This window comes from Herpailurus yagouaroundi, unplaced genomic scaffold, assembly GCF_014898765.1.
Source record: "Herpailurus yagouaroundi ecotype Mexico unplaced genomic scaffold, PumYag 190, whole genome shotgun sequence".
NCBI classification, from domain to species: Eukaryota; Metazoa; Chordata; class Mammalia; order Carnivora; family Felidae; genus Herpailurus; species Herpailurus yagouaroundi.
Genome location: NW_024412421.1, coordinates 25,245,139 through 25,269,936, shown reverse-complemented (window position 1 = coordinate 25,269,936; position 24,798 = coordinate 25,245,139). Strand labels below are relative to the sequence as shown.

At 50.8% G+C, this 24,798-nt stretch overlaps 1 protein-coding gene across 4 annotated transcripts; it reads left to right on the top strand.

Annotated features, from left to right (window-relative positions):
* Window positions 1–10,486: 10,486 nt before the first annotated feature.
* Window positions 10,487–23,820, top strand: LOC121009787 (C-type lectin domain family 18 member A-like). Of its 4 annotated transcripts, none has more exons than XM_040443114.1 (12): window positions 10,492–10,801; window positions 11,288–11,406; window positions 13,500–13,739; window positions 18,420–18,517; window positions 18,908–19,029; window positions 19,219–19,326; window positions 19,907–19,999; window positions 20,403–20,509; window positions 21,119–21,248; window positions 21,541–21,637; window positions 22,844–22,935; window positions 23,448–23,610. In XM_040443114.1, the coding sequence occupies exons 1-12, from the start codon at window positions 10,663–10,665 to the stop codon at window positions 23,483–23,485; spliced, it is 1,383 nt and encodes a 460-aa protein (XP_040299048.1). In that variant the 5' UTR covers window positions 10,492–10,662; the 3' UTR covers window positions 23,486–23,610. The 4 variants fall into 4 exon arrangements, with proteins under 4 accessions (XP_040299046.1, XP_040299047.1, XP_040299048.1 ...); XM_040443115.1 differs by having other exon boundaries at window positions 10,493–10,801; window positions 11,315–11,406; XM_040443112.1 differs by lacking the exon at window positions 21,541–21,637 and having other exon boundaries at window positions 10,487–10,801; window positions 23,448–23,820.
* Window positions 23,821–24,798: the final 978 nt, after the last annotated feature.

The following is a 24,798-nucleotide window of genomic DNA, read 5'->3' as shown; positions in this document are numbered from 1 at the left end:
CCTCTCTGCCTCTTCAGGTGCCCCAGAAGTCCTCCAGCCCTCTCTGTCCCAGCCTCGGTCTTCTGTGGTGAGTGGACGAGGCAATCCACAGATCTGGTGTGTGGTGCAGGGAAGCCCTGCCTCTGTATTAGGCAGCAATAAAGCCTAGAAAAAGAGCAAGAGCCTATAGGATGTGTGTATGGAGGCTGAGGTTTATTTTAAGGATTTGGCTCACCGGACTGTAGGGGCTGGTAAGTCCAAAATCTGTAGGGCAGTGGACATGGTGGAGACCTAAGAATGTTTGATGTTGGGCTCTTGAGTTCAAAGGTAGTCTAGGGGCTGAACTCCTTTTTCCTCTGGAGATCTTGGTGCTTTTCTTAATGCCCTGAAGTGAATGGATGTGGCCCACCCACGTGACAGCGAGTGATCTGCTTTAGTCAAACAGTCGACTGTCAATCATATCTAGAAAATACCTGTAGAACAATATCCAGAGGAGTACTTGACCAAACTTCTGGACACCACGGCCTAGCCAAGTTGATGCATAAAATTAATCGTCCTAGGGGTGCCTGGGTGGCTCAGTCAGTTCAGCATCTGACTCTTGATCTCGGCTCAGGTCACGCTCCCAGGGTCACGCTCCCACGGTGTGGGATCAAGCCTCGCGTCCAGTTTTGACAGTGCAGAACCTGCTTGGGATTCCCTCCCTCTCCCTGTCTCTCTCTGTCTCTCTCTCTCTCTGCCCTTCCTCGGCTTGTGTGCATACAACTCTCTCAAAATAAATAAACTTAAAAAAAAAGTAATCATCCCAGATTCTATCTACTTGCTTGTCAAATTAGCAATGATACTTTTTTTTTTGCAAGCCTCAAACAATGTGTATAAAATACTTGGCTCCTTGCACAGCAATCAGTGCCTGAGAGCTGCCTTTGTTACCACTCTTTTTTTAAGCATTGGCCTTTGAATTTTATTATTATTTTTTTCATGTTCTTTTATTTTTGAGACAGAGCGCAAGGAGGCGAGGGGCAGAGAGAAGGAGGCACAGAATCCGAAGAAGGCTCCAGGCTCTCAGCTGTCCGCATAGAGCCTGATGCGGGGCCCAAACCCACGAACTGTGAGATCATGACTTCAGCTGAGGTCAGACGCTTAACCGACTGAGCCACCCAGACGCTCCTTTCCGGCAGCTTTTCCAATGGAAGTTCAGCAGAATTGTGGGAGGGAGAAATTCCAGGGGCAGCAAGCATGGAGGGTTTGGGCGCAAAAAAGCAAGTTCCCATTCTCCTTTCCAAATCTACTTAGTCCAGAGCTCTGGGCCTGATGAAACACTTGCTTGTTCTAGACTCCACCTTTTCTTCTCAAAATGCTTTGTAAATGTGTGTTCCCTCTACTCTTCTCAGTAAGGGTTAGGCACAGACTCTCTCCACATGACCTAGTGCCACACCTGATCTCAAATATAAAACTCCCTTTGCCCAGCTAGGCTTTGCCTTCCTCCCCCAGGCAGGATTCCAGAACTCACACTGCAGCTGCTCAGCCAGCCAGGAGCCAAGAGGAACAGGAGATGGGCACACAGCCTCCAGGCTCCTGCAAACTCCAGCCCCCAGCTGAGGCAGGGGCAGGATCTGGAGACTCTGGAGGGTGGGGGCCCCTCCAGCACCCGGGCGCCCTCCCCAGACAGAAGCAGCCCTGACCTAAGTGAGCCAGTCTTGGGCAATTTCAGGCTTCTCCCTGATCATCTGCCCCAAACAGGCAAAGGCTTCCGGTCTTATTATATTTCCAAGAGCTTAAGTATGAGCTTTTTGTGACTAATGTTTAGGTTTATTGATGTATTTTTGAGAGAGAGCATGCAGGGGAAAAGCAGAGAAAGAGAGAGAGAGGAAAAAGATTGAGAGAGAACCCCAAGCAGGTTCCACACTGTCATTGCAGAGCCTGGTACGGGCTCAAACTCACCAACCTCGAGGTCATGCCCTGAGCTGAAATCAAGAGTTGGATGCTTAACTGCCTGAGCCACCTAGGCACCCCATGGCTAATTTTTTTAATTTAATTTTTATTTTTATCAAAGTAACACAGACACCAGTTTTAAGTTGAGCAATACTACAAGGCCGATGATGATAAACAGCAGGTCCCTGAACAACCCCACCCCTGCAATTCTCAATCAACTCTTACAGCTCCTTCTTCTGGTCATTAACTCAACCTCCTCAGTCGCCCTTATACTCGTATTTCTCAGACTTGAAGCCCAGATACTCTCTACCGACTTACACGGCCACGTAGCTCTCACCCCATCTCCATACTTGTCCCTTCCTCTTGCCACCTATTTTTAAACTTTGTCTTTCTTCTCCTTTTTGGATTACATCGATATTATTTATACTGTTTGACTTCATAAAATTTATTCTCAGCTGAGCCATGTCCTGTGTTATGGATACATTTCTTTTTCCGTTTTATTATCAAAGATTTCAAAGGTACTGCAAAGCTGAAGGATTTTTGCAGTGAATGCCCAAATACCTAATGCTAGATCCTACCATTCTACTAAACATCCTTTGTCATGTGTTTGTTCATCTAGTTATCAATCAGTCTTGGTTTGGGCACATTTCAAACTAAACTACAGACATAGGGACACGTCGCCCTAAAAATTTTTCGTGTGGTATCTCTGTCTGGTTTTGGTATCTGTGCGATGCTGGACTCATAAAATGAGTTGATGTTTCCTACTGTTTGTTTGTTCTCTTAAACAGCTTTAGAGGGATATATTTTACCTGCCAGGAATTGCATCTATCATATACGTACAGTTGAATGATTTTCAGTCAGTTTATACATTTGGGCATCTGTCCCCACAATCCAGGTTCAGAACCTTTATGTCGCCCCAAAAAGTTCTCTCATGAAATTTAAAAATTTTTTTTGATGTTTATTTATTTGTGAGAGAGAAAGAGAGAGTGTGAGCAGGGGAGGGGCAGAGAGGCAGACACAGAATCCGAAGCAGGCTCCAGGCTCTGAGCTGTCAGCACAGAGCCTGACGCGGGGCTTGGGCTCATGGGCTGTGAGATCATGACCTGAGCTGAAGTCAGACGCCTAACCGACTGAGCCACCCTGGCGCCCCTCTCTCATGAATTATAGTCAGTCAAGCCCTATTCCCATCCCCAGGCAACCTTTTTTTTTTTTTAAAGATTTTTAATTTTTTGGGGGCGCCTGGGTGGCGCAGTCGGTTAAGCGTCCGACTTCAGCCAGGTCACGATCTCGCGGTCCGTGAGTTCGAGCCCCGCGTCAGGCTCTGGGCTGATGGCTCAGAGCCTGGAGCCTGTTTCCGATTCTGTGTCTCCCTCTCTCTCTGCCCCTCCCCCGTTCATGCTCTGTTTCTCTCTGTCCCAAAAATAAATAAACGTTGAAAAAAAAATTTTTTTTAAGGATTTTTAATTTTTTTAAGTACACCCAACAAGAGGCTGGAACTCACAACCCCAAGATCAAAGTCACGTGCTCTACACAAGCCAGCCAGCCAGGCACCCCCTCCCCTAGACAACCACTGATCTGCTTTCTGCCTCTAGAGGGTTGCCTTTGTGGACATTTCCTATAAACGAAATCGCCCAACGTATCACTTGTGTGACTCCACTCCCCTAGCTGAAGGTATTTGAAGTTCATCCAAGTTGTAGTATGACTCAAAAGCATGTTCCATTACCATCAATTATATCTCAGTAAAGCAAGGTGGGGAAAACGTTTGGTCCTTTTTAATGCCGAATGGTGTTCCATTTTATGGCTAAACACAGTTTATCAGTTCAACATTTCAAAGGACATTGGGTTGTTTCCAGCTTTTGGCTGTTATGAATGTTGCTGCTACCATCACTTGTGGACAAGTCTTTGTATGGACGTGTGTGTCTGTCTCTCCTGGACAGATAACTGGAAGTAAAATTTCTGGGGTTTGTGGTAAGTATATATTTGACTTTCTAAGAAACTGCCACACTCTTTTCCAAAGTGTACAGTTTTACCTGGCCACCAGCAATGTATGCGGGTTCCAATTTCACCACATCTCACTCAAACTTGGGACCTGTCTTTTGGACTACCCTTTCTCCTGGGTGCGTGATGGTATCTCATTGTAGTTTTAATTTTCATTTCCTTAGTGACTAATGATGTTTAGCATCTTTTCGTGTGCTTTTTCTCCATTCATATGTCTTTTTGTGTGAAACATCTATTAAAATCTTTTGCCCTCCCCCTTTTTTAGAGAGCGCGCGCGAGAGAGCATGAAAGGGACAGAAGGTGAGAGAGAATCTTAAGTGTGAGTGGGGGAAGGGCAAAGAAAGAGCAGAGACAGAGAATCCCAAGCAGGCTCCACACCGTCAGCATGGAGCCCGACATGGGGCTCAGTCCCACAACCCTGGGATCATGACCTGAGCCAAAATCAAGAATCTGATGCTCAACCCACTGAGTCACCCAGGTGCCGCACCTGTTTTTAAAAATGGTTGTTTGTCTTCTCATTATTGAATTGTAAGAGTTCTTTGTGTACTGCATATGAGTCCTTTACCAAATATATGATTTAAAAATATTTTCTATTGGGGGCGCCTGGGTGGCTCGGTCGGTTGGGCGTCTGACTTCAGTTCAGGTCATGATCTCACGGTCTGTGAGTTCGAGCTCCGCGTCGGGCTCTGTGCTGATGGCTCGGAGCCTGGAGCCTGTTTCGGATTCTGTGTCTCCCTCTCTCTCTGCCCCTCCCCTGTTCATGCTCTGTCTCTTTCTGTCTCAAAAATAAATAAAAACGTTAAAAAAATTAAAAAAAAATATTTTCTATTGGGGAGTCTGGGTGGCTCAGTCAGTTAAGCATCTGACTTTGGCTCAGGTCATGATCTCACAGTTGATGAGTTCAAGCCCCCGCGCCGGGCTCTGTGCTGACAGCTCAGAGCCTGGAGCCTGCTTCGGATTCTGTGTCTCCCTCTCTCTCTCTCCCCTTCTCATGCTCTGCCTCTATCTCTCAAAAATAAATAAACATTAAAAAAAATTTTTTTCCCTCAATGTGAGGCCTGTCTTCTCATCTTCACAGTGGTGTCTTTTGAGAGTCAAAAGTTTTTAATTTTTATGAAATTACTGATTTTTTGGTTTTATGAATTGTCTTTTTGGTGTCATATCTAAGAAATCATTGCCTGACTCAGGGTCACAAAGATATTCTCCCATGTTTTTTTTCCCCCTAGATCTTTTACAGTTCTTGCTTTTATATGGAGGTCTATGATTCATTTGAAATTCATTTTGTGGGTACTCTGAAATAACTGTAAATTTGTGTTTTTGAATATGGATATCCAATGATCCCAGCACCACGTGTTGACAAGATTATCCTTTTTCCCCCATTGAATTGTTCTGGCACCTTGGTCAAAAATCAGTTGACCATAAAACTTAATGTTTCTTTCTGAGCTGTCTATTCTGTTCCCTTGGTCTGTAGGTCTATCCTTTCTCTAGAGCGCATATTTGTGATTGCTATCGTTTCACTGCACATTTTGAAATCAGGTACAATTTCTCTATCTTTGTTTTTTTTTTTTTTTTGAAAACAATTTGGTTATTCTAATTCCTTCACCTTTTCCATGTACATTTTAGGATCTATTTCTAGCCTCCTTTTATTTCTCTTTAAACATTTTTTTTTAACGTTTATTTGAGAGAGAGACAGACAGAGACAGAACTCAAGCAGGGGAAGGGCAGAGAGAGAGGGAGACACAGAATCCAAAGCAGGCTCCGGGCTCTGAGCTGTCAGCACAGAGCCCAACACAGGGCTTGAACCCATGTACTGTGAGATCATGACCTGAGCTGAAGTCGGCCGCTTAATCGACTGAGCCACCCAGGTGCCCCCTATCTTGGATTGTTTATTGCTAATTTGTAGAAATACAATTGATTTTGTCTATTTATTTTATATCCTAAAACCTTTGTGGTAGGGTTTTATTTTTATTTTTTAATGTTTGAGAGAGAGAGAACATGAGTGGGAGGGAGGGGCAGAGGAAGAGAGAGAGAATCCCAAATAGGTTCCACGCTCAGCACAGAACCCGACATGGGGCTCAATCTCACAACCCCGGGATCATGATCCAAGCTGAAACCAAGAGTTGGGTACTCAACCCCGGGCACCCTGGTAGTTTTTTTAAACATTCCTCAGGATTTTCTACATATAGGAGCCTATCATTTGCAAATAAAGATAGTTGTACTTACTCTTTTCCCTTCTGGATGCCTTTAGTGTTCTCACCTTCTTGCACTAATCACACATCCAATAACATAATGTGGAATAGGAGTGGTGAGACTACACATTCTCGCCTTGTTTCTGATCTTAGAAAGACAGCGTTTGGTCTTCCACCATCAAGTATGGTGTTTGCTGTAGGATTTTCACAGGGTCTGTGTTTGCCAGGGCTGTCATAACAAAGTACCAGATTGCGTGGCTTAAATAACAGAAATGTATTTTACTCACAGTTGTGGAGGCTAGAAAGCCAAGATCAAGGTGTAACAGGACTGGCTTCTTCTGCAAGATGTCTCCTAGGTTTATAGACGGCCACCTTCTATGTCTTCACATGATCTCCTCTCAGCGTTTATGTGTATCCTAACTCCTCTTCCTATAAGAGCATCAGTCATATTAGGTCAGGGCCCACCCCCATGACCTCCTTTAACCTTAACTACCTCTTTAAAGATTCTGTCTCCGGGGCACCTGGGTGGCTCAGTCGGTTGAGCATCAGACTCTTGATTTCCACTCAGGTCATGATCTCACGGTTCGTGAGATCGAGCCCCGCAACAGGCTCTGTGCTGACAGTGTGGAACCTGCTTGGGATCCTCTCTCTCTGTCCCTCCCCTGCTTGTGCTTTCTCTCTCTCTGTCAAAATAAATAAACATTAAAAAAAAAAGTCTCTGTCTTCAAATGTATTCCAATTCTGAGGTACCAGGATTCGTACTTCAACATATACATTTGGGGAGGAGGACACATTCCAGCCCATAACAGGGCCCTTTATCGGGATGAGGATTTTTTTTTCTATTTCCAGCTTGTTGAGAAATTTCACAAGGAATTGGTTTGGGATTTTATCAGATACTTTTTCTGTGTCTTTGGGGTGATTGTGTGGGTTTTGCCCTTTGTTCTATTACATTACCTGACTTTCTTTTTTTAAATGGTTATTTATTTTTGAGAGAGAGACAGAGCGTGAGCAGGGAAAGGGCAGAGAGAGAGACAAATACAGAATCCGAAACAGGCTCCAGGGTCTGAGCTGTCAGCACAGAGCCTGACACGGGGCTCGAACTCATGAATGGTGAGATCATGCCCTGAGCCGAAGTCAGACTCTTAACTGACTGAGCCACCCAGGCACCCCATATTAACTGACGTTTGTTAATGCTCAACCAACCTTGCATTCCTGGAGTAAATCCTACCTGGTCATGGTGTTGAATCCTTTTTCTATGTTACTAGGTAAGTAATATTTTGTAGAGGACTTTTGGGTCAGTATTCATGCCATATTCATGATACTGATCAATAGTTTTATTTTCTTTTTTTTTTTTTTTATTTTTTTATTTTTGGGACAGAGAGAGACAGAGCATGAACGGGGGAGGGGCAGAGAGAGAGGGAGACACAGGATCGGAAACAGGCTCCAGGCTCCGAGCCATCAGCCCAGAGCCTGATGCGGGGCTCGAACTCACGGACCGCGAGATCGTGACCTGGCTGAAGTCGGACGCTTAACCGACTGCGCCACCCAGGCGCCCCAATAGTTTTATTTTCTTGTGATATCTTTGTCTTGCTCTGATATCAGTGTGGTGCCAACCTTACAGAATGAGTTGGGAAATGCTCCTCCATTTGTGCTTTCTGAAACGTTTATGTGTGATTGGTATTACTCCTTCCTTAAATATTTGATGGGATTCAGCAGTGAAGTTGTTTGCACCTAAACTTCTCTTTGTGAGAAGATTTTTGCTTACTATTCGATGCCTTCCATTGTGATTGGCCTATTCACATTTCTTATTCTTCGTGAGTCAACTTTAGTAATTTGTCTTTCTAGGAATTTTTCCATTGTACTTACATTGTCTATTTTATTGACATAAAGTTGTTCTTAATCTTCCCTTACAAGTTTTTTTATTTCTGCTGTATCAGTTGTTATGATGTCTCCCTCCTGAATTGGGTTATTTTGTCTTTTCTTTCGTTTCTTTTTTTCTTTCTTTTGGTTACTAAAAGAAAATTTAAATTGTACAGTCACGTTGATAGCGACTTGTATTAATAATCAATTTCCTTTTGATTTACTTTATTTTTTTAGAGGGAGGGGGAGGGGCAGAGGGAGAGGAAGAGTGAGGTAGAGAATCTTAAGCAGGCTCTACACCCACCACAGAGACTGACACAGGGCTTGATCTCACCCCATGAAATCATGACCTGAGCCGAAATCTAGAGTGGGACGCTTAACCGACTGAGGCACCCAGATGCCCCAACAGCAACTTTATTCATAATAAACAGAAGCTTAAAACACCCCAAGTGCCCATCAATAAGAGAATGAAAATCCAATGAAATACTACCAGCCAAACAAACAACAAAGCAACCTACTGATACAGACCACAACACGGGTGAATCTCATAGACCTGGAGAGCAGAGGAACCTAGGCCTTGAAGGGTGCGTATCCTAGGACTTGGTTTATATGGAATTCAGAACAATAAAACTAATCTTGGTGGTAGAAATCAGACTAGAAGATGCTTACTGGGACAATCTGCCAGGCAAGAAAGGAGGTGCCCACCTCAAATATTCAGCAGGCTCCTGTAAAAAGCCTGGACCCAGAACTAAATGTCACGTAAACCAAGGCACAAGGCCTGCTTAACACCATTGGACACTGACACCCAGGAGTGGAAGTGACAATCCCAGGGTCACACAGGGTATCTCAGAACCCAGGCAGTCAGAAGTCTGGTGTTTTATCACCTTAGCTCCTCCTCTTCTAGCTCCTGAAGCTAGGCTCGCCCTGGCCTCCATTTGTAGGGGGCCAGGGCCCCTCAAAAGTCACTCCCCTCCAGGCCTCAAAATATATTTTCTGACCTGTCCCAAGTGCCGGGCATCGTGCTACACAGGAGAACCGCCACATTTATCTCTTAAGCCCAGGAGCAAGAATTGGGTTTTGTTACCCAGCATAGAGCAGGGCTGTGGGAATTTTGGGGAACTCAAAAGGCCACGGTGTAAATTAAACCAGATTTGCACCGGTGTCCAGGAATGTGAAGACAGAAACCCCGGATTAGCTGGGACCCTCCACGTGTTTGCCAGGTGACCTGGGGCAAGTCCCTCAGACACACGGAGCCCGGCTTCCTCATCTACAAGATGGGTGACTGCTGCGCGGTGCTGTTGCGACAATTAAGGGAACTCACGTGTATGAACGTGCTTTGTAAGCTCTACAGAAAGAGGTCACTACACTATTGTTAAACATTGCTAGGATCCAGACACGATGACTCTGAGGTTGTCTGGCCATCCGTTTAGGGAGGAGACAGTCAAGGCCCGGGTAGTCTGTTTGGGGCGGGGGGGGGATACACAACCCCAGGCCAGCTTACGGGCCCTTGTGCCTGGCCCTGCCCCCACCCCCCATGAAGACAATACACGTTCCATCAGTGCTTCTCCCCAGAAACCCAAGCCCACTTGGGTCTCAGCAGAGTTCGCCAAAAGTGGACACCTGGCTCTCAGAGGGTGCTGGCCTAGAGGTCAGATGTCACACAGACTCCAGAAGGAGGAAGTAGTTGGCTTCCAAGGCTATCCTCTGCGGTGGCGGAATAAACTTTGCTCTCCCCTGAGAGGGATATGGGCATTTGGGTAGGGCCTGCAGGATAGCCTCGTCTTTTCTAAGAAATGTGGGCCACGGTGCGGATCTGTTTCAATTTATTCTGGTGGGACTGTGTAGGCCTCGGCTAGGCCCCGAAGCATCACGGTGATTTGCTGCCCTCCTGCTACACTGCCTGTTTGTCTAGAGCCTGACTTGTTCCCAGCAGGACTCCAGTTAGCCAAGGGCATCACGTGGTCTCCTCTGCTTGCTGGCCCTCTCCTGGCCTGCAGTCCTGTGGGGGATGGGGGGGCCATAGTGCTGGGGCCCAGCCCCCGACACTGCCCAGACACACACCGCCCCGAGTCCTAAGGCACTTTTTTCAGCCTACAGGTGCAAACCTAGCCCCTATTCCCCTACAAACCCAACACCTCAGTGCCCCCGCCCACCAGTGGCACCTGCCTAGTGTGCGGTTACCATCCGCCTATGTTTAATTCATGGCTGGGGGTTGGGACGAGCTTCCAGAGAAAGGGAAGAATTCCCCTGGGGTCTTGCCCAGTTCCCGCCTGCCTGCCCTGGGCCTGGGAGTAGAAGCTACCGATGTGCCCAAAGGACACTGTCCCGGCCAGGGCACAGCCATCATTTGCTAATCCACAGCCCTGGAATGTCTGTGGGCCAATCGGCGGGGGTTCCCAAGGCTCCCCAAGGGCTCCAATAATCCTGCAATGATTAGCAGGGGCCACAGGGTCAGTGCACACTGCTGGGTTGGTTGTTATGGGCAGGGCTGCTGGCCAGGCCAGTGGCTGGAGGGGGGTGGAGCCCTGGGATTGGAGCTGGCTTTCTCTCATGCCAGGGCCGAGGGGAGGCTTTTGGGATACACCGATTACTCACCAGCCTCCCCCTTTTGTCTGCCAGTACAGCCTGACCCCTTGAGATTGTGAACACTCTATCTAGCCTGGGAAGCGGGCTGGACGGCTGAGACAGGCCACATCCAGAGTGGCCCATGCTGTGGCCAGAGCCCTCCACCAGGCTGGGGGGCCGCTGGCCTGGCCTCCTGCCCATACTTCTGGCTCTCCTTGGCATGGCCCGGACAGAGGTGGAGGTGCTGCTGCCGCAGGAGGAACAGGCTCCAGCGCCCGGAGGTAAGGGGCCCCCCGGTGAGGAAAGAGGTGGAGCCGCTGTGAGCTCTGCAGAGGGGTGCTCCGGGGCTGCTGGAAGCCAGTTCCCAGGCCTGAGCCCTGGGCAGGCTAGCTGTGGTTTAAAGAGTCCCCTTGGGTAGTCCAAGGGCCCAAGATGGTTGGGGGGGTGGGGGCTGGGGAGCAGGAAGAATGAAGGGGAGTGGGCCCAGGCTGGGGGGTCCAGGAGGAAGACCAGCCAAGGGGCCCCAGGGCTGACTCCTCCACACACCCAGCCCCTGGCCCTCACCCCCTCCTGTTACCCTCACCCCCCGGCCCTCAGCCCAAGGGTGCCTGGGCACCTGCCTCTCTCACAGCCCCACACCTGTCTCCCATCCCTCTGCGCGAGCCCTCCCGTATGCCCACCATCCTCCCCAGCCCCTCCTGCTCTTGTTTCCTAAGGGCAGGGCTGCACTCTAATCTTGCCACGGTGACCCCCACCCCATCACCCAGGGGGCCTGACCTTGTCTCCCACCCCAGCTCTGAGCAGTAAGGAGACGTTCCTGCTCCTGTCCCTCCACAACCGCCTGCGCAGCCGGGTGCACCCTCCTGCAGCCAACATGCAGAGAATGGTGAGGACCCCCAAGAGGGTGGCTGGAGGGGCAAACGTGAAGAGGGCTTAGGAGGCCAGACTGGTGCCAGGCGCCCATCCACCTGAGCAGCGCAGGGGGGTAGCCAGTCACCTGGCCCACTGAGGGGACCATGCCTGGTTGCGGGGACTCCGCAGCTGCCTGCTTCCCACAAGGGCAGTTCTTTGGCCTTTCCTCACATCCCATCCCGTTGCCCGGGAGACCAGAAGACAAGGAAGGAGTGCTCCACAAAGAAGTCCCAGCAGGATCAGAGGGGCAGAGGACTGGGAGGGAGCAGCACCCCGCTTGAGGGAGGGGGCTTGAATGTGACCAGGGCCCAGTGCTTCTTCATGGTTTGTCTGGGTGACTAAGTGGGGCCCCTCTGAGCTCCCTCCTCATTCACTGGGGGCTGGGTAGCATGGGAGGATTTCCCACCACACCAACTGGGACCACCAGGCGGGCGGGTGGGGACCATCCGGGGCCCAGGAAAGCAAGCCCGGCCCATGTTAACAGGCCCGGGAGTGAGAGCAGGATCGTGTGGGGGTGGGCAGGGTTCCCCATGGCTGCCTCCCATAAACTCCTCCAGCTGGCTCAGTGGTGGTGACCTTGAGAGCTCCTGGGTCAGTTTCCCAGGAGGTGGGGGTGGGGCAAGCCGGCGGGAAGGGGTCGTTTCTCCCCGCTTCCCTGCTCCGCAGCAGCTCTGCCCCTCCTCAGGCGCAGGTCCTGGCCCCCACTGCCCACTGTCCTTGCTCCCAGCTCAAGCGCCTGGCGTGGGGGCGTCCCGATCACCTGGTCAGCAGTTTCTATAGTTTTCATGCCCCTTTGACCAAAGTCTTAGAAAAAGAGCATTTCATAAAAAATGAGAATGGAGCCCCACCACTCAGCCTCCCTCACCTCTGCAGCCCTCTAGGGCTTTCCCCCAGTGGAGGCTGAGGCTCTGGGGAAGTTGCAATCCCCATGACAACCTTACCCCGCAGGTACCTTACTGTCCTCATGTTGAGTCTCGTGGAGATTAGGGGACTGCTAATGGGGTGGCTGGGTTGGGCCAGGGCATGGTGATGGGGTGACCCATGTCTTCTTCACGGCTGAACCCCTCGTTTAAAATTTTTTAAGTTTATTTTGAGAACGAGAGAGCCAGAGTGTGAGCAGGGGAGGGGCAGAGAGAGAGAGAGAAAGAGAATCCCAAGCAGGTTCTGTACTGTCAGCACAGAGCAAAGCGGGGCTTGAACTCGTGAACCATGAGTTCATGACCTGAGCCAAAATCAAGAGTCAGATGCTTAACCGACTGAGCCACCCAGGTGCCCCAATGAGCCCCTTGTTTAAGAGGACAGAGGACTTCTGGACGGCAGTGGGGGTATGAGGGGAAGTCTGTTGGTTTGTGGGTGGGGAGAAAAGATTGGGGCCACTCCAGAGGACAGTGCTGGCTGGGGCCAGAGCCCTGAGGCTGGGAGCCTCTCTTGTCCTGCTTCCCTGTTGGCACCCCAACGCACTCCAAGGCCAGGGTTAGAGAACGGGACAAAGCAGCACGGCTGCTGAGGCCTTTTGCATCAAAGAAAAGTCAAGTGGGAGCAACTGAACCTTTCTGCCAATGGCCAAGACCAGTTGTACCTAATGGCAAACACAAAACCAGTTTGCAAGGCTTGGGCACTGCCCAGGGCTCGCATTACCAGACAGGAAAAAATACCAGAGAAGCCCATCCCATCACCCGGCTAACACTACTCCCTCAGGAACACCCATCACCCCCCTTCCTGGGGTGGTGCCCAAGGCAGGGCCTGAGGGCACCCACACAGGAGTCAGAAGGATGGGAGCTCTCAGGCCTGGGTAGAGCCAGGCTCTGGGTCAGGTGTCCAAACATTGCCAGTACTTTTACAAACATATCTTGGAGAGTTCCTTGCTCTCCAAGGTCCAGACTGACCTCCCCTGGCTCCGGGGGGGGGGGGGGGGGAAGTGGGTGAAAGAAGCTTGGAGGGATCAGGTGACCAAGCAGGAATCCCAGTCCAGTGCTCTCTGCATGAGCCTACACCCTGTGGGGAGGTTGAATCACTAAGGCCTGGCCCAAAGGTCCCTGCTGATGTCTCTGTTTGTGCCGCCCCCAGGACTGGAGTGAGAGCCTGGCCCGATGGGCTCAGGCCAAGGCGGCTCTCTGTGGTGCCCCAGCCCCGAAGTCTGCATCGGCACCTCGAGCCACGCAGCAAGTGGGCTGGAACGTGCAGCTGCTGCCCGTGGGTTCAGCATCTTTCGTCCACGTGGTGGGCCTGTGGTTCGCAGAGGGGCAGCAGTACAGCTACACAGCAGCCGAGTGTGCCCCCAATGCCACCTGCACCCACTACACTCAGGTGAGGCTGTGCCCCTGGCTCCAAGGCCCCTGGGTCACTGGGGGCAGCTCAGAAGGGCTACCGTTCGTCCTGAAATTGGTGGTCACTTTCCCCCCGAGTTGTATAGTTTTACTTTTTTCAGCTTTAAATACGAAATATTTCAAACATCAAATAATGGACTCCCTTTTACCCATTACCCAGATTTAGAAAATGTTTAACTATAGTTGTTTCTCATCTCTGAAGAAAAAACAAACAACAGGACTGAAGCCCTACTCCTGCTCTTTCCTCTGTCCTTCCCCAGAGGTGGGTGACCTTCCTGAGATCCAGGTGGATCAGTTCCAAGCACATTTCCTTTGTTTTATTTTATGTACCTGGCATTGTTTAGGCGCTAGGGTGCAGCACTGAAAAACACAGGCATAGCCAAAGCATTTTTAATACTTTTACTGCATGTCTAAGTGTTTTCATACCTTTACAGCTTTTGCAAGTGGGTTGTGTGTTATTAAGTCCCGTATGAGTGCTCTGTGTGTGTGTCTCGTTTACCACCCCAGACCATGTTTCTAAGATTTACTTCCATTGACCCAGATACACATGGGTGATTCACTATGAATAAACTGCAATTTATAGGCATCTAGGTTATTTCTACTTTTTTACTATTAAAAGTCATTCTGGGGGCACCTGGGTGGCTCAGTTGGTTGAGCGCCTGACTCTTGATTCTGGCTCAAGTCATGATCTCAGTTCGTGAGTTCAAGCCCTATGTCAAGTGCACTGTCAGCATGGAGCCTGCTTGGGATTCTCTCTCTCTGCCCATCCCCTGCTTGTGTTCTCTCTCTCTCTCAAAACAAATAAACACGAACTTTAAAAAAATTAAAAAAAATAAAAGTACTTCCACAATGCACAAATCCTACTTCAGCTCCTTTCGTGCATATGTGTCCAGAGTTTCTCTAGGATGCATTTAGAAGGTGAATGGCCAGGTCATAGCATAGCATGCAACTACGACCTTATGAGTTATTGCCAAAGTGGCCATGCCAACTGTACTCCCATCTACAAGTCAGTTCTCACTTCCCCAGTATTGCCAGTCTCCTTGATTTTGACCAACTCAAGGCTGTGAAATGCTTCCTCACCTGATTTTTAATTTGAAATTGAGCATATTACCTGCTTTGTTAATTACCTGTTCAAATGTCTTGCCCATTTTTATAACACGGTGCATCTTTTTCTTACTAATTTTCAAGCATCCTTTCTACATTCTTTATGCTTTCTGTTGGTCATATGGATATACATTTTTTCCTAGCATAGGGCTTATATTTTCCTTTGTGTATCTTATATTTTATATGAAAGACCTTTTAGATTTTAGTATTAGTCCATTTTCTCAGTTTAATGTATAGTTCATCTGTTTGTAGTATCATGTTTAAGAAATCCTTTTCCACTCTGACATCAGAAATATCTTTTCTTCCAAAGCTTTCCTTTTTCATATTGATGTCATTATGCCTCCTGGAATTTTTCATGCAGGTGTGGTATAGGATCTCATTTTATTGTCTTTCCAAATAAGCATCCTCTACTGAGTATTGAATCCTTCCCCGCTGATTCATAATGCCACCTCAGTCATATACCAAGCGCACATCTGCCCGTAAGTCTTTTGCTGAGTTATTGGTCCTATTCTGTTGTTTTGTTGTTGTTGTTTATCCCCACACAAATCATATTTTAATTATGGCTTTATAGAAAAGTTTTGAAAGGAAAATTCTCCATCTACACACTATATGCTATAACAGTTATGCAAATGCTAAAATACTGATGTATTAGTCAACAGTAGCTGCCCCAAGTTCCCAGAATGCACCTGGCCTAACCTCTTCCCTGAGACCCCTAGAATCTGTCCCATGATCTAGAGGCAAAGAATGAATGCCTGGCACAGTATTGGGTCCCAGGATCCTCCTTCAGCCCAGTGTCTGTTCTGATTGGCAAGTACCCATGCCTACGGGTTGTTAAATATTTTGAATATTTGCCAACTTGGCATGTCATGTAATGTGAGATAATGTAATGCAGTGTGTGTGTGTTGTTGTTACTGTTGTTGTTTTTTTAATATGTATGTATGTATTTTTGAGAGAGAAAGAGTGAGCAAAGGAAGGGCAGAAAGAGAGGGAGACAGAGAATCCCAAGCAGGCTCCACACTGTGAGCACAGAGCCTAATGGGGGCTCAAATCCATGAACCATGAGATCATGACCTGAGCCAAAATCAGCAGTTAGATGCTTAACTGACTGAGCCCCCCAGGCGCCCCTGTTGTTTTTAATTCATTGCTAGATCTGCTTTGCTAATTATTATTTGATATTGAAATTGACCTCTGATTTCCTTTTCTCATACTGCCCTTACTTGGGTTAGAGCAATGCTAACCTCATAAATGAATTGCAAATTTTGCCTCATTTTCTCTTTCCTGGAATAGTTCCTATAATATTTGCTGTAACTCTCCTGTAAAACTATTTGGGCCTTGTTCTGTTTTGGGGCTGTTTTGTGTGTATATGCATTGTATGTGTGGATTTTTAACTGCTGATTCAACTTTTAGAAACGGTCAGAGACCATTTCAGACTTTCTCCTTCTTCTTGAGATAGTTTTGCCAAGTTCTGTTTTCTAGAAAATTGTCCATTTTATGTTTTCCAATTTATTGGTCAGAATTGTTCAGTATTTAACAGAGATTTAAAACTAGAATTAAACAGGGATTTTAAAAAGATTTGCTGTGTCTGTAGCTAGGTCCTTTCAAACTTTTCAGCTTTATCTATGCCTTCTCTCTCATTCTTTACCAGTCTTGCCAGAGCTGTGTTTACTTGAACAAATCAGCTTTTTTTTTAATTTTTAGCCTCTTTTTTCTTTTTTTCTTAAATTTCTGCTCTTATTTTTATTATTAATTTTTAAGAGTTAAAAAAATTTTTTTAGTAATGTCTACACCCAACATGGGGCTCAAACTCACAACCCCAAGATCAAGAGTCCTTTGCTCTTCTGAGCCAGCCAGGCACCCCTATTATTTACTTTCTCCTACTTTATTCAGTTGATTATTCTTTTTTTTTTAATATTTTTTAATATTTATTTTTTTCTGAGAGCAAGCAAGAGGGGAGAGGCAGAGGGACATAGAGAATCCTAAGCAGGCTCCACACTGTCAGCACAGAGCCCAACGCCAGGCTCACACTCACAAGCCATGAGATCATGACCTGAGCCGGAGTTGGATGCTTGACTGACTGAGCCACCCAGGCGGCCCTGCTGTTTTTTTATATTCTTGATTAATTTTTAAGTCTTTTTCCATTTCTGCTAAATTCATTTAAAAGCTATAAATTTCCCTCTAAACTTCATTAGCTGTATCCCGTGAGTTTTGCTGTTCAGTGATTTTTCATTTCTACATGTTTCCTATTTTCCATCATGATATCTTTGATTTCGAAGTGTATGCTTACATTTTCTGTTTTCTCCTTTCCCTTACTTCTAAGCTATTTACTCGATATTTTATTGCATTGTATTTATAGAATGCAGCCCATAGGCTATTGTTCCTTTGGTCTTTGTTGAATCTTGCTTTGTGGTTTAGGGAGGGGGGTCAATGTTTGCAAAAGCTCTGTGCATCCCTAAAGAGAATGTACGTTCTCTAATTATTGGGTACATATATATGACTACATGTCTGTGTCTCCCTATTTCACAGTTGTCATTTTAAGTGCTGCAGGAGTTGAACTATTCCTGCGCTGTTTCCAAGTTATCGCTGATTTCAAGGTTTTAAATCTAAGTTTGGAGTACTATCCGAGACCTACACCTACCAGCTTTTGCCGTATGATACACTACCCCAAAGTTTAGCATCCTGTGATTCTGCAGGTTGACAATCTGAGCTGGGCCCAGCGGGAAAGTTCTTCCGGCCTTGGTGGGGCCCACGTGCAAGGGCAATCACTTGGCTGATTTTCTGGGAGCTGGCTGTCTAGAGTGGCCTCAGCTGGCTCACCTCTGCCTGTGGGGTCTCCTGAGGCCTAGGTTCAAAACTGGCTCAAAATCACTTCTTCTGCATTCCGTTGGCCCACGCAAGCCACAGGGCCAGCCAGAGTCAAGCTGGAAAAGAGGGTCCTCCTCATGATGCAAAAGAGCACACTTAAGTGTGAGCTGTAGGAAGGAGTGAAGGGTTGTAGCCATCTGTGCAATCGGTCACAAGACCTTTGATGTCCAAGACTTTTTTTTTTTTTTTTTTTTTTTTTTTTTGTGAGAGAGAGAGAGACAGAGTGCAAGTGGAGTAGGGACAGAGAGAGGGGGAGAGAGAGAATCCCAAGTAGGCTTTGTGCTGCTGTCAGCCCACATCCCATGCGGAACCCCGTCTCACATACCCATGAGATAGTGACCAAGATCGAGTTGGACCCCTAACAACTGAGTCACCCAGAAGCCCTGTCCAAGACTTTCTTTTGCCACTTCCACCCACCCACGATTCTCTCCTTTCTTCAGGTATCTGCTGACTGAAACCCCTCCACTCCCCCCACCCAGACAGCCTTCCTAGGCTATTCCCACCTGTCCTCATAGCCCTGCCCAGCCCAGCGGCCACTGCTGAGGCCCCGGGAGGTGATGGAATTGTCTTTCTGTCTGGTTTGGGGCAGAGGCTGCGTCTCCCCTCCCCAGACAGGCATCGTCAGTGCCGTTGGCCCCCAGAAGACTCGGGGGGGGGCCCGTGATGATGGTCTGAGCCACTATGTCTCCTGCAGCTCGTGTGGGCCACCTCGAGCCAACTGGGCTGCGGGCGGCAGCCCTGCTCTGGGGCCCAGGCGGAGATTGAAGCTTTCGTCTGCGCCTATTCTCCCGGGTAAGCGCCCCCCGCTGCGTTGTGGGGTGGAGGGTACGTCCTCCCAGGGTAAAACGCTCACCCACCCACTCACAAGGCCTTTGCCCCTTGGTCTGCACCCTCACAGAAAGAAGGAAAGGGAGAGGGTGTGGAAGTGGGCAGCACTCACGAGCCCGGCCAGGCAGAATGTGGCTTCCCAGATGCCCGTCCTTGGAGGCACTGTTCCGCTGTGCCCGGTTGAAGTATGGAGCATTAGCGTTAGTTTGGAGGCCATTTTTTTCCTTTCCTAAGACCCCTCCCTGTCACCTCCCTGTTCCCTGACTCCCTGGCTGGGCCAGAAGGAGCTGAAGGGGCCGAGGCCCTTCCCCCAGGCCAGGCCCTTGCAGCCCTCTCTGGTGCTTCCTCTCACAGAGGCAACTGGGAGCTAAACGGGAAGACAATCGCCCCCTATCAGAAGGGCTCCTGGTGCTCTCTCTGCACAGCCAGCGTCTCAGGCTGCTTCAAAGCCTGGGACCACGCAGGGGGGCTCTGTGGTAAGTGCTCCGCCCCACCCGCCTCCTGCTGGGACAGTGGTACAAGAGAGCTTGATGTGGTGATCCTCCTGGAGGGTGGCAGCGTCCTGTAGGACTGTCCTCCAAGCCGTGGCCCTTAGCACCCGGGAGGCACCTGGCTGGGCTGCCTGAAGGAGGTTCCCTCTCAGAGCTCCAACCTCGCCTGACCAGAGGTCCCCAGGAACCCATGTCGCATGAGCTGCCGGAACCACGGACGTCTCAACATCAGCACCTGCCACTGCCATTGTCCCCCTGGCTACACAGGCAGATACTGCCAAGGTGAGGGGCACATGGAGCTCCAGATCACCCAGGGAGTGAAGTCTGGGCCCAGGGCACATGCAGGCAGCCTCAGGGGGTGGGGGGACACACGGTGTTGCGTGGGTGTCCAGGGGCCGTGTTGCACTCACTCAAAGTGTTTGGAGAGAGTCTTGAGGGAGTTGGTGGGTGCTGACCAGGTACTTGCTGACCCGGACACTGCATATAGTCATTCAACAAACAGCCTGAGCACCGCCGGCCAGACCCTGAGGTTTGTAGGGGATTCAGAGTAGATTCCGATCTGGCCCTTAGGCCGTGGATGGTAGCAGGAGGACATTATCAGGATCTAGAAATAGACTCTCCTCCCAGTGTCCCCCTCCCAGCTCGGTGACCATGGGCAGGTCCCCCTCCCAAACCCCAATTTGCTTCTCTCTACAATGGAGATCAAACCAAGAGTAGCAGCAGTCGAAGCCGGGACGGGTTCCGTCCCTGAGGGGCGTGCTGGCCGCAGGTGGCCATTCCCCACACTCCGAGGCCTGGGAGAGGCAGCGTGGGGTCCCAGGGCTGCGGGCTGAGCTCTGTTCCTCCCCGCCTGCCCTGGCAGTGCGGTGCAGCGTGGAGTGCGTTCATGGCCGGTTTCGGGACGAGGAGTGTTCCTGCGTCTGTGACGTCGGCTATGGGGGAGCCCAGTGTGCCAGTAAGTCCTGCCCCCAAGGTCCCCCAATGAGCCAGGCCGCACCCCAGGGACCCCCTCAGCAGCAGAGCGTTGGAGCCAGCTCGGACCGGCTCCCAGGAGTCTACTGTGCACATCTCTTCCCAACTCCCTGCTCGGTGACATCACATCGGTACCTTGAAATTGTCCCTGGTGGGGGTATTTGCACCGCACAGATTGGCAAATTCTATACATCTTTTTTTTGTCTTTGAAAGCAAGCCGACTGTTACACGTTCACCAGCACAACACTGACTCCCACCCACTCTCCGGCTAGGAGAGGGTGGCCAGGGGAAGGGGAAGGGGCTTCTTGAGCTTGGCGCCCCGGCAGGGAGCGAGGCGTAATGAGTCTGAGGTCCCCACGCACACAGTCAGGCCCCCCTGTCCCCAGCCAAGGTGCGTTTCCCCTTCCACACTTGTGACCTGAGGATCGACGGAGACTGCTTCATGGTGTCCTCAGAGGCAGACACCTACTACGGAGCCAAGATGAAATGCCAGGTGATGGTTGACCCCTGCCTTCCCAGGGACCCCCAGGGTCTCCAGTAAGGGTCTCAGTGGAGGGAGCTGGGACTGAGAAGTGGCTCCTTTGACTTCTTCTGACCTGACTCTGGTCATTAGTGTAAAGCGGGGTTACTCAGAGGCCCATGGGAGCCAGGAGGTCACCTAATGAGCTCAGGGACCCAGGGGTGGGCCCTTGCCCAACCCCCATCTCAGGAGCCGTCCTGACTCAGTCCTAGCTACTGGCTGTCACGTAGGTGTAGGAGTTCACAGAGGTCAGAACTTGGGATTTTTCAAGAGCACCAGCAATTCAGATTTTCATGGGCATCGCTAGATTTATTAATGTCGGCAACCAATTCAAACGTATTAAAGACACTGAACAGATGAAACAAAACCTTCCCGAGGTCAGGGCCCTGCCAGTCTGGGCCCCTGTGCACAGAGAGAGGAGATGCAGGCAGGGGAGAGGAAGGGGGACGCCTACTCTAAGAAGCAGGAGGCTGTGGGGCGGGGGAGAGGATGTCCCTGGCCACTTCGGGGTGTCGGGATGGGTAGGAAGGGCCGGCCCGAGCTCTGGGGCCCTGCCAGTGTGACGTGGAGTGGGGGTTACAGGGAAAGGGCGGGGTGCTAGCCCAGATTGAGAGCCAGAAAGTTCAGGACATCCTCGCCTTCTACCTGGGCCACCTGGAGACCACCAATGAGGTGACCGACAGCGACTTTGAGACCAGAAACTTCTGGATCGGTGAGTGCCTGGCTGGTTGGGGGTGCAGGAATCTGGGCTGCAAAACCTCCCCCAACAGACAGTAAGTGTGTGATGAGGGCCAAGGACCCGGAACGGGGCTGGCGACCTCCTTCCCTGTGGGGAGCACGGACAAGAGGGAGGGGGAGAGCCCCTGGGGGCCGAAAGAGCTGGGAAGGTGATTAAGGACAGGCATTAGGCAGCAGGCTCCAAGCTCGGGGGTGCTCCTCTCAGGGAGCCTGGGCTCTGAGTGGGGCCCAGGGCTGGTGGGCCAACCTCAGCTGCTGGGGCCCAGGGCTCACCTACAAGACCACTAAGGACTCCTTCCGCTGGACCACCGGGGAGCACCAGTCATTCACCAGTTTCGCCTTTGGGCAGCCTGACAACCAGGGGTGAGTCTGGAGTGCCCTCCCTCCTCCGGGCTCCCTCTCTCACGCGGGACCGCTTGCTGAGCCCTCAGATGCCACTGAATAACCTCCACCCGGCCTGCTGCCTGGGTGAGCCCTGTGAGGGCCTGGGCCTTACCCGGGGCCCAGGAAGTCTGGGTACAGCTGATGTGAGCCACAGCCCAGCATCTCGGGGCTTACATAAAGGAGAGGGACCTCTAGAAGGCTCCATCCATCCATCCATCCATCCATCCATCCATCCATCCCCACTGTTCCCTCAGCTGTCCTCCCAGCCCTCCATTATCTCCACCTGTCCCCCACCACCACGCTCCTCTGCCTACATCAATACCCTGATTCTGGGGTCTTTAGCAATCCACCCACCTGCATCCAGTCCTGCACACGCCCATCCCCCAGCCAGCCTGTACGGAGGGCCTTCTGGTTAGGCGGCCCTGCCCCGGTCATCAGAGCCCAGGAATGCCCAGGGCAAGCGGGGGCAGGGTAGAGGAAGTCAGGCTGTGTGGACTAGGGGCTCCAAAAATCTGGCCCACGTCCTTTGACCTCATTGATGGCAGCCGGGCCCATGCCCCTGCTCTGTCACCTAGAGGACACTGCTCTGGTTGGGCTCTCAGGCACACCCTCTCCCTGCTGGGAGGAAGGACATGGGCCTGACTGTTCCAGGTCCTACCTTCACCCCCACCGGCTGGCATGGCTGAGTGCTGGCACTGGGCAGGGGGAGTTGCTGCCCAGGTAGGGGGTTTGCCGAGACCTCCCAGCTTCCCTGAGAAGAGCTACAGAGGCCTGAGTGGCAGACATGGGAGCCTGGGGGTGGGTCTGGCTCCCAGAAGCCCCTTATGTGGGCTGGAGGCACCTAGGCTTCTTAGACGCAGGTGGCCTGCTGGAGTGGAAGATTTTTTTTTTTAACGTTTATTTATTTATTCTGAGAGAGGAGAGAGCGAGCGCGTGCTCATGAGCAGGACAGGGGAGGGGCAGAGAGAGAGGGAGAGAGAGAGAATCCCAAGCAGGCTCTGCACGGTCAGTGAGGAGCCCGACACGGGGTTCGATCCCACGATCCATGAGACCATGACCTGAGCTGAAACCAAGAATCGGACACTTAACTGAGCCACCCAGGCACCCCTGGAGGAAGATTTAATCCTGCCCCAGGCTCCTAATTTTGTCCGTCCACCCTGAGCACCTGACATCTTGGCCTGGCAGGTTTGGCAACTGCGTGGAGCTGCAGGCATCAGCCGCCTTCAACTGGAATGACCAACGTTGTAAAACCCGGAACCGTTACATCTGCCAGTTTGGTAAGGGCCCTCTCACACCTCCCCTTTCCGGGTCCCTGTCCTCTGAGGTCCCTGCTGGCCCGCTGCAGGCACTAGGATAGCCAGGTCACAGGCCCAGAGAGAGTCTGAGCGTGCAGGACCGCCGGGGATGTCCCGCTCGGGGCGTTGTCGTACCTGCGGGCCCCTGAGGCCCAGAGAGGAAGAAGGGCCCGGTTTAGCTCGTCTGCACAGCAGCAGGACTGGAATACAGCCTGGCCAAGGATCTCTCCAAGGTCCCTTTCCTCCTGTCACTAAAGCTGCTGCTTGGGGACCTGTTGGTTTCACTGGTGTTCCTGATTCCCTAGGGCCCAGTGAACGACAGTGGGGAACAGGGGTGAAACCTGGCCCAGAACCGGCCCCCAGCAACACCTGCTGGAAAGGTCTGGAGCTCCATCTGGGCACGATAGCCATTTCAGGGCCAGCTACAGGAAGGTCCCCATCCGAGGACTGCCTGGGCTGCCACTGACCCTCGCTCGGTTCGGCTTCCTTTCCAGCGGAGGAGCACATTTCCCGGTGGGCCGTGGGACCCTGAGACTCAGCCAGGCCTCTCCCTTGCCAGCCTCCTGAGGCACAGCCCTGTGTGCCCATCTGCACACCTGCCTGGAACAAGGGCCAGGCCAGGGCTGCAAGCCCAACATCCACAGAGATCTCGGACCCTGTGGGAAGTGAGGCAGGGGGCACAAGTCAGACCCAGAGAGGGCTGGGGCCCCTCAGCCTGCTTTCATTGGAAAGATGGGTGTCAGGCACCCCGGGCCGGCAGTCAGAAGAGACCACTCTCCTCCGTGTGTGCCGGACCCTGTGGGGCAGATGGGGATTCCTCACTGCCCAGGGTGCACCCCACAAAGGATTAAACTAAGTTATGAATCACTTGTGCCTGCTTGTTTTGAAGGGGAATCTAGCCGAGTCAGGATGATCCTGGGAATACCAGAGGGTGCCTGAGGCTTTCCTGCTGGTTGCCCACCCCCGACCCCAGTCCCTTCCCTGCTCACCCATATGACCCAGACCGCCCTCTGGAAGTTTTCTGGTGTTAGCCCCTGAATGATGCACAGATTTGGAAGCCTTGTTTGCATCCCTGACTTCCCGTTCCAGCTCCCCCTCACCGCTGCCTCTGTCGGCTTTGCGCTTCTGCCCACACCCTCTCCCTGTATTCACCGTGCCCGCCCCTACATGTTTCCGTTTTCTTTGTGATTATCGGAACTGGGGTGGGTTATGGCCCCGTTGCCCTCCTCTCCCTTCAGTGGTGAGAGTGGCCGTGGGGGCAGGTGAAGACTGGCAGGTGCCATCATGAGCGTCCAGAATGCACCCCTACCCAGTTGCACGCTGTTATGTGTGAACATTGAGTTGCTTTGCTGGTTGGAGGTGGGAGTGTGGCCCGGGGTCATGAACGGAGAGAAGTGTAGCAGCCACAGTTTCTATTGTGGTTGTAAGCAATAGAAACATAGAAACAGTTGTGACTTAATCACGGCAAAAAAGGAACTTATCAAAAAGACAATGATTGGGGTGCCTGGGTGGCTCAGCCGGTTGAGCGTCCAACTTCAGCTCAGCTCATGATCTCACGGCTTGTGGGTTCGAGCCCCATGTGGGTCCCTGTGCTGCCAGCTCAGAGCCTGGAGGCTGCTTCGGATTCTGTGTCTCCCTCTCTGCCCCTCCCCTGCTCACGCTCTCTCTCTCTCTCTCTCTCTCTCTCAAAAATAAATAAACATGAAAAAAAGTTGTGTTTTTTTTTAAAGACAATTATTTACAAACAGGCAAAGGACATGAATAGACAGTTCCCCAGAGGAGCTATACAAGTGACCAACAAACACAACATCACTAGTCATTAGGAAATTCACAGCAAAACCACAC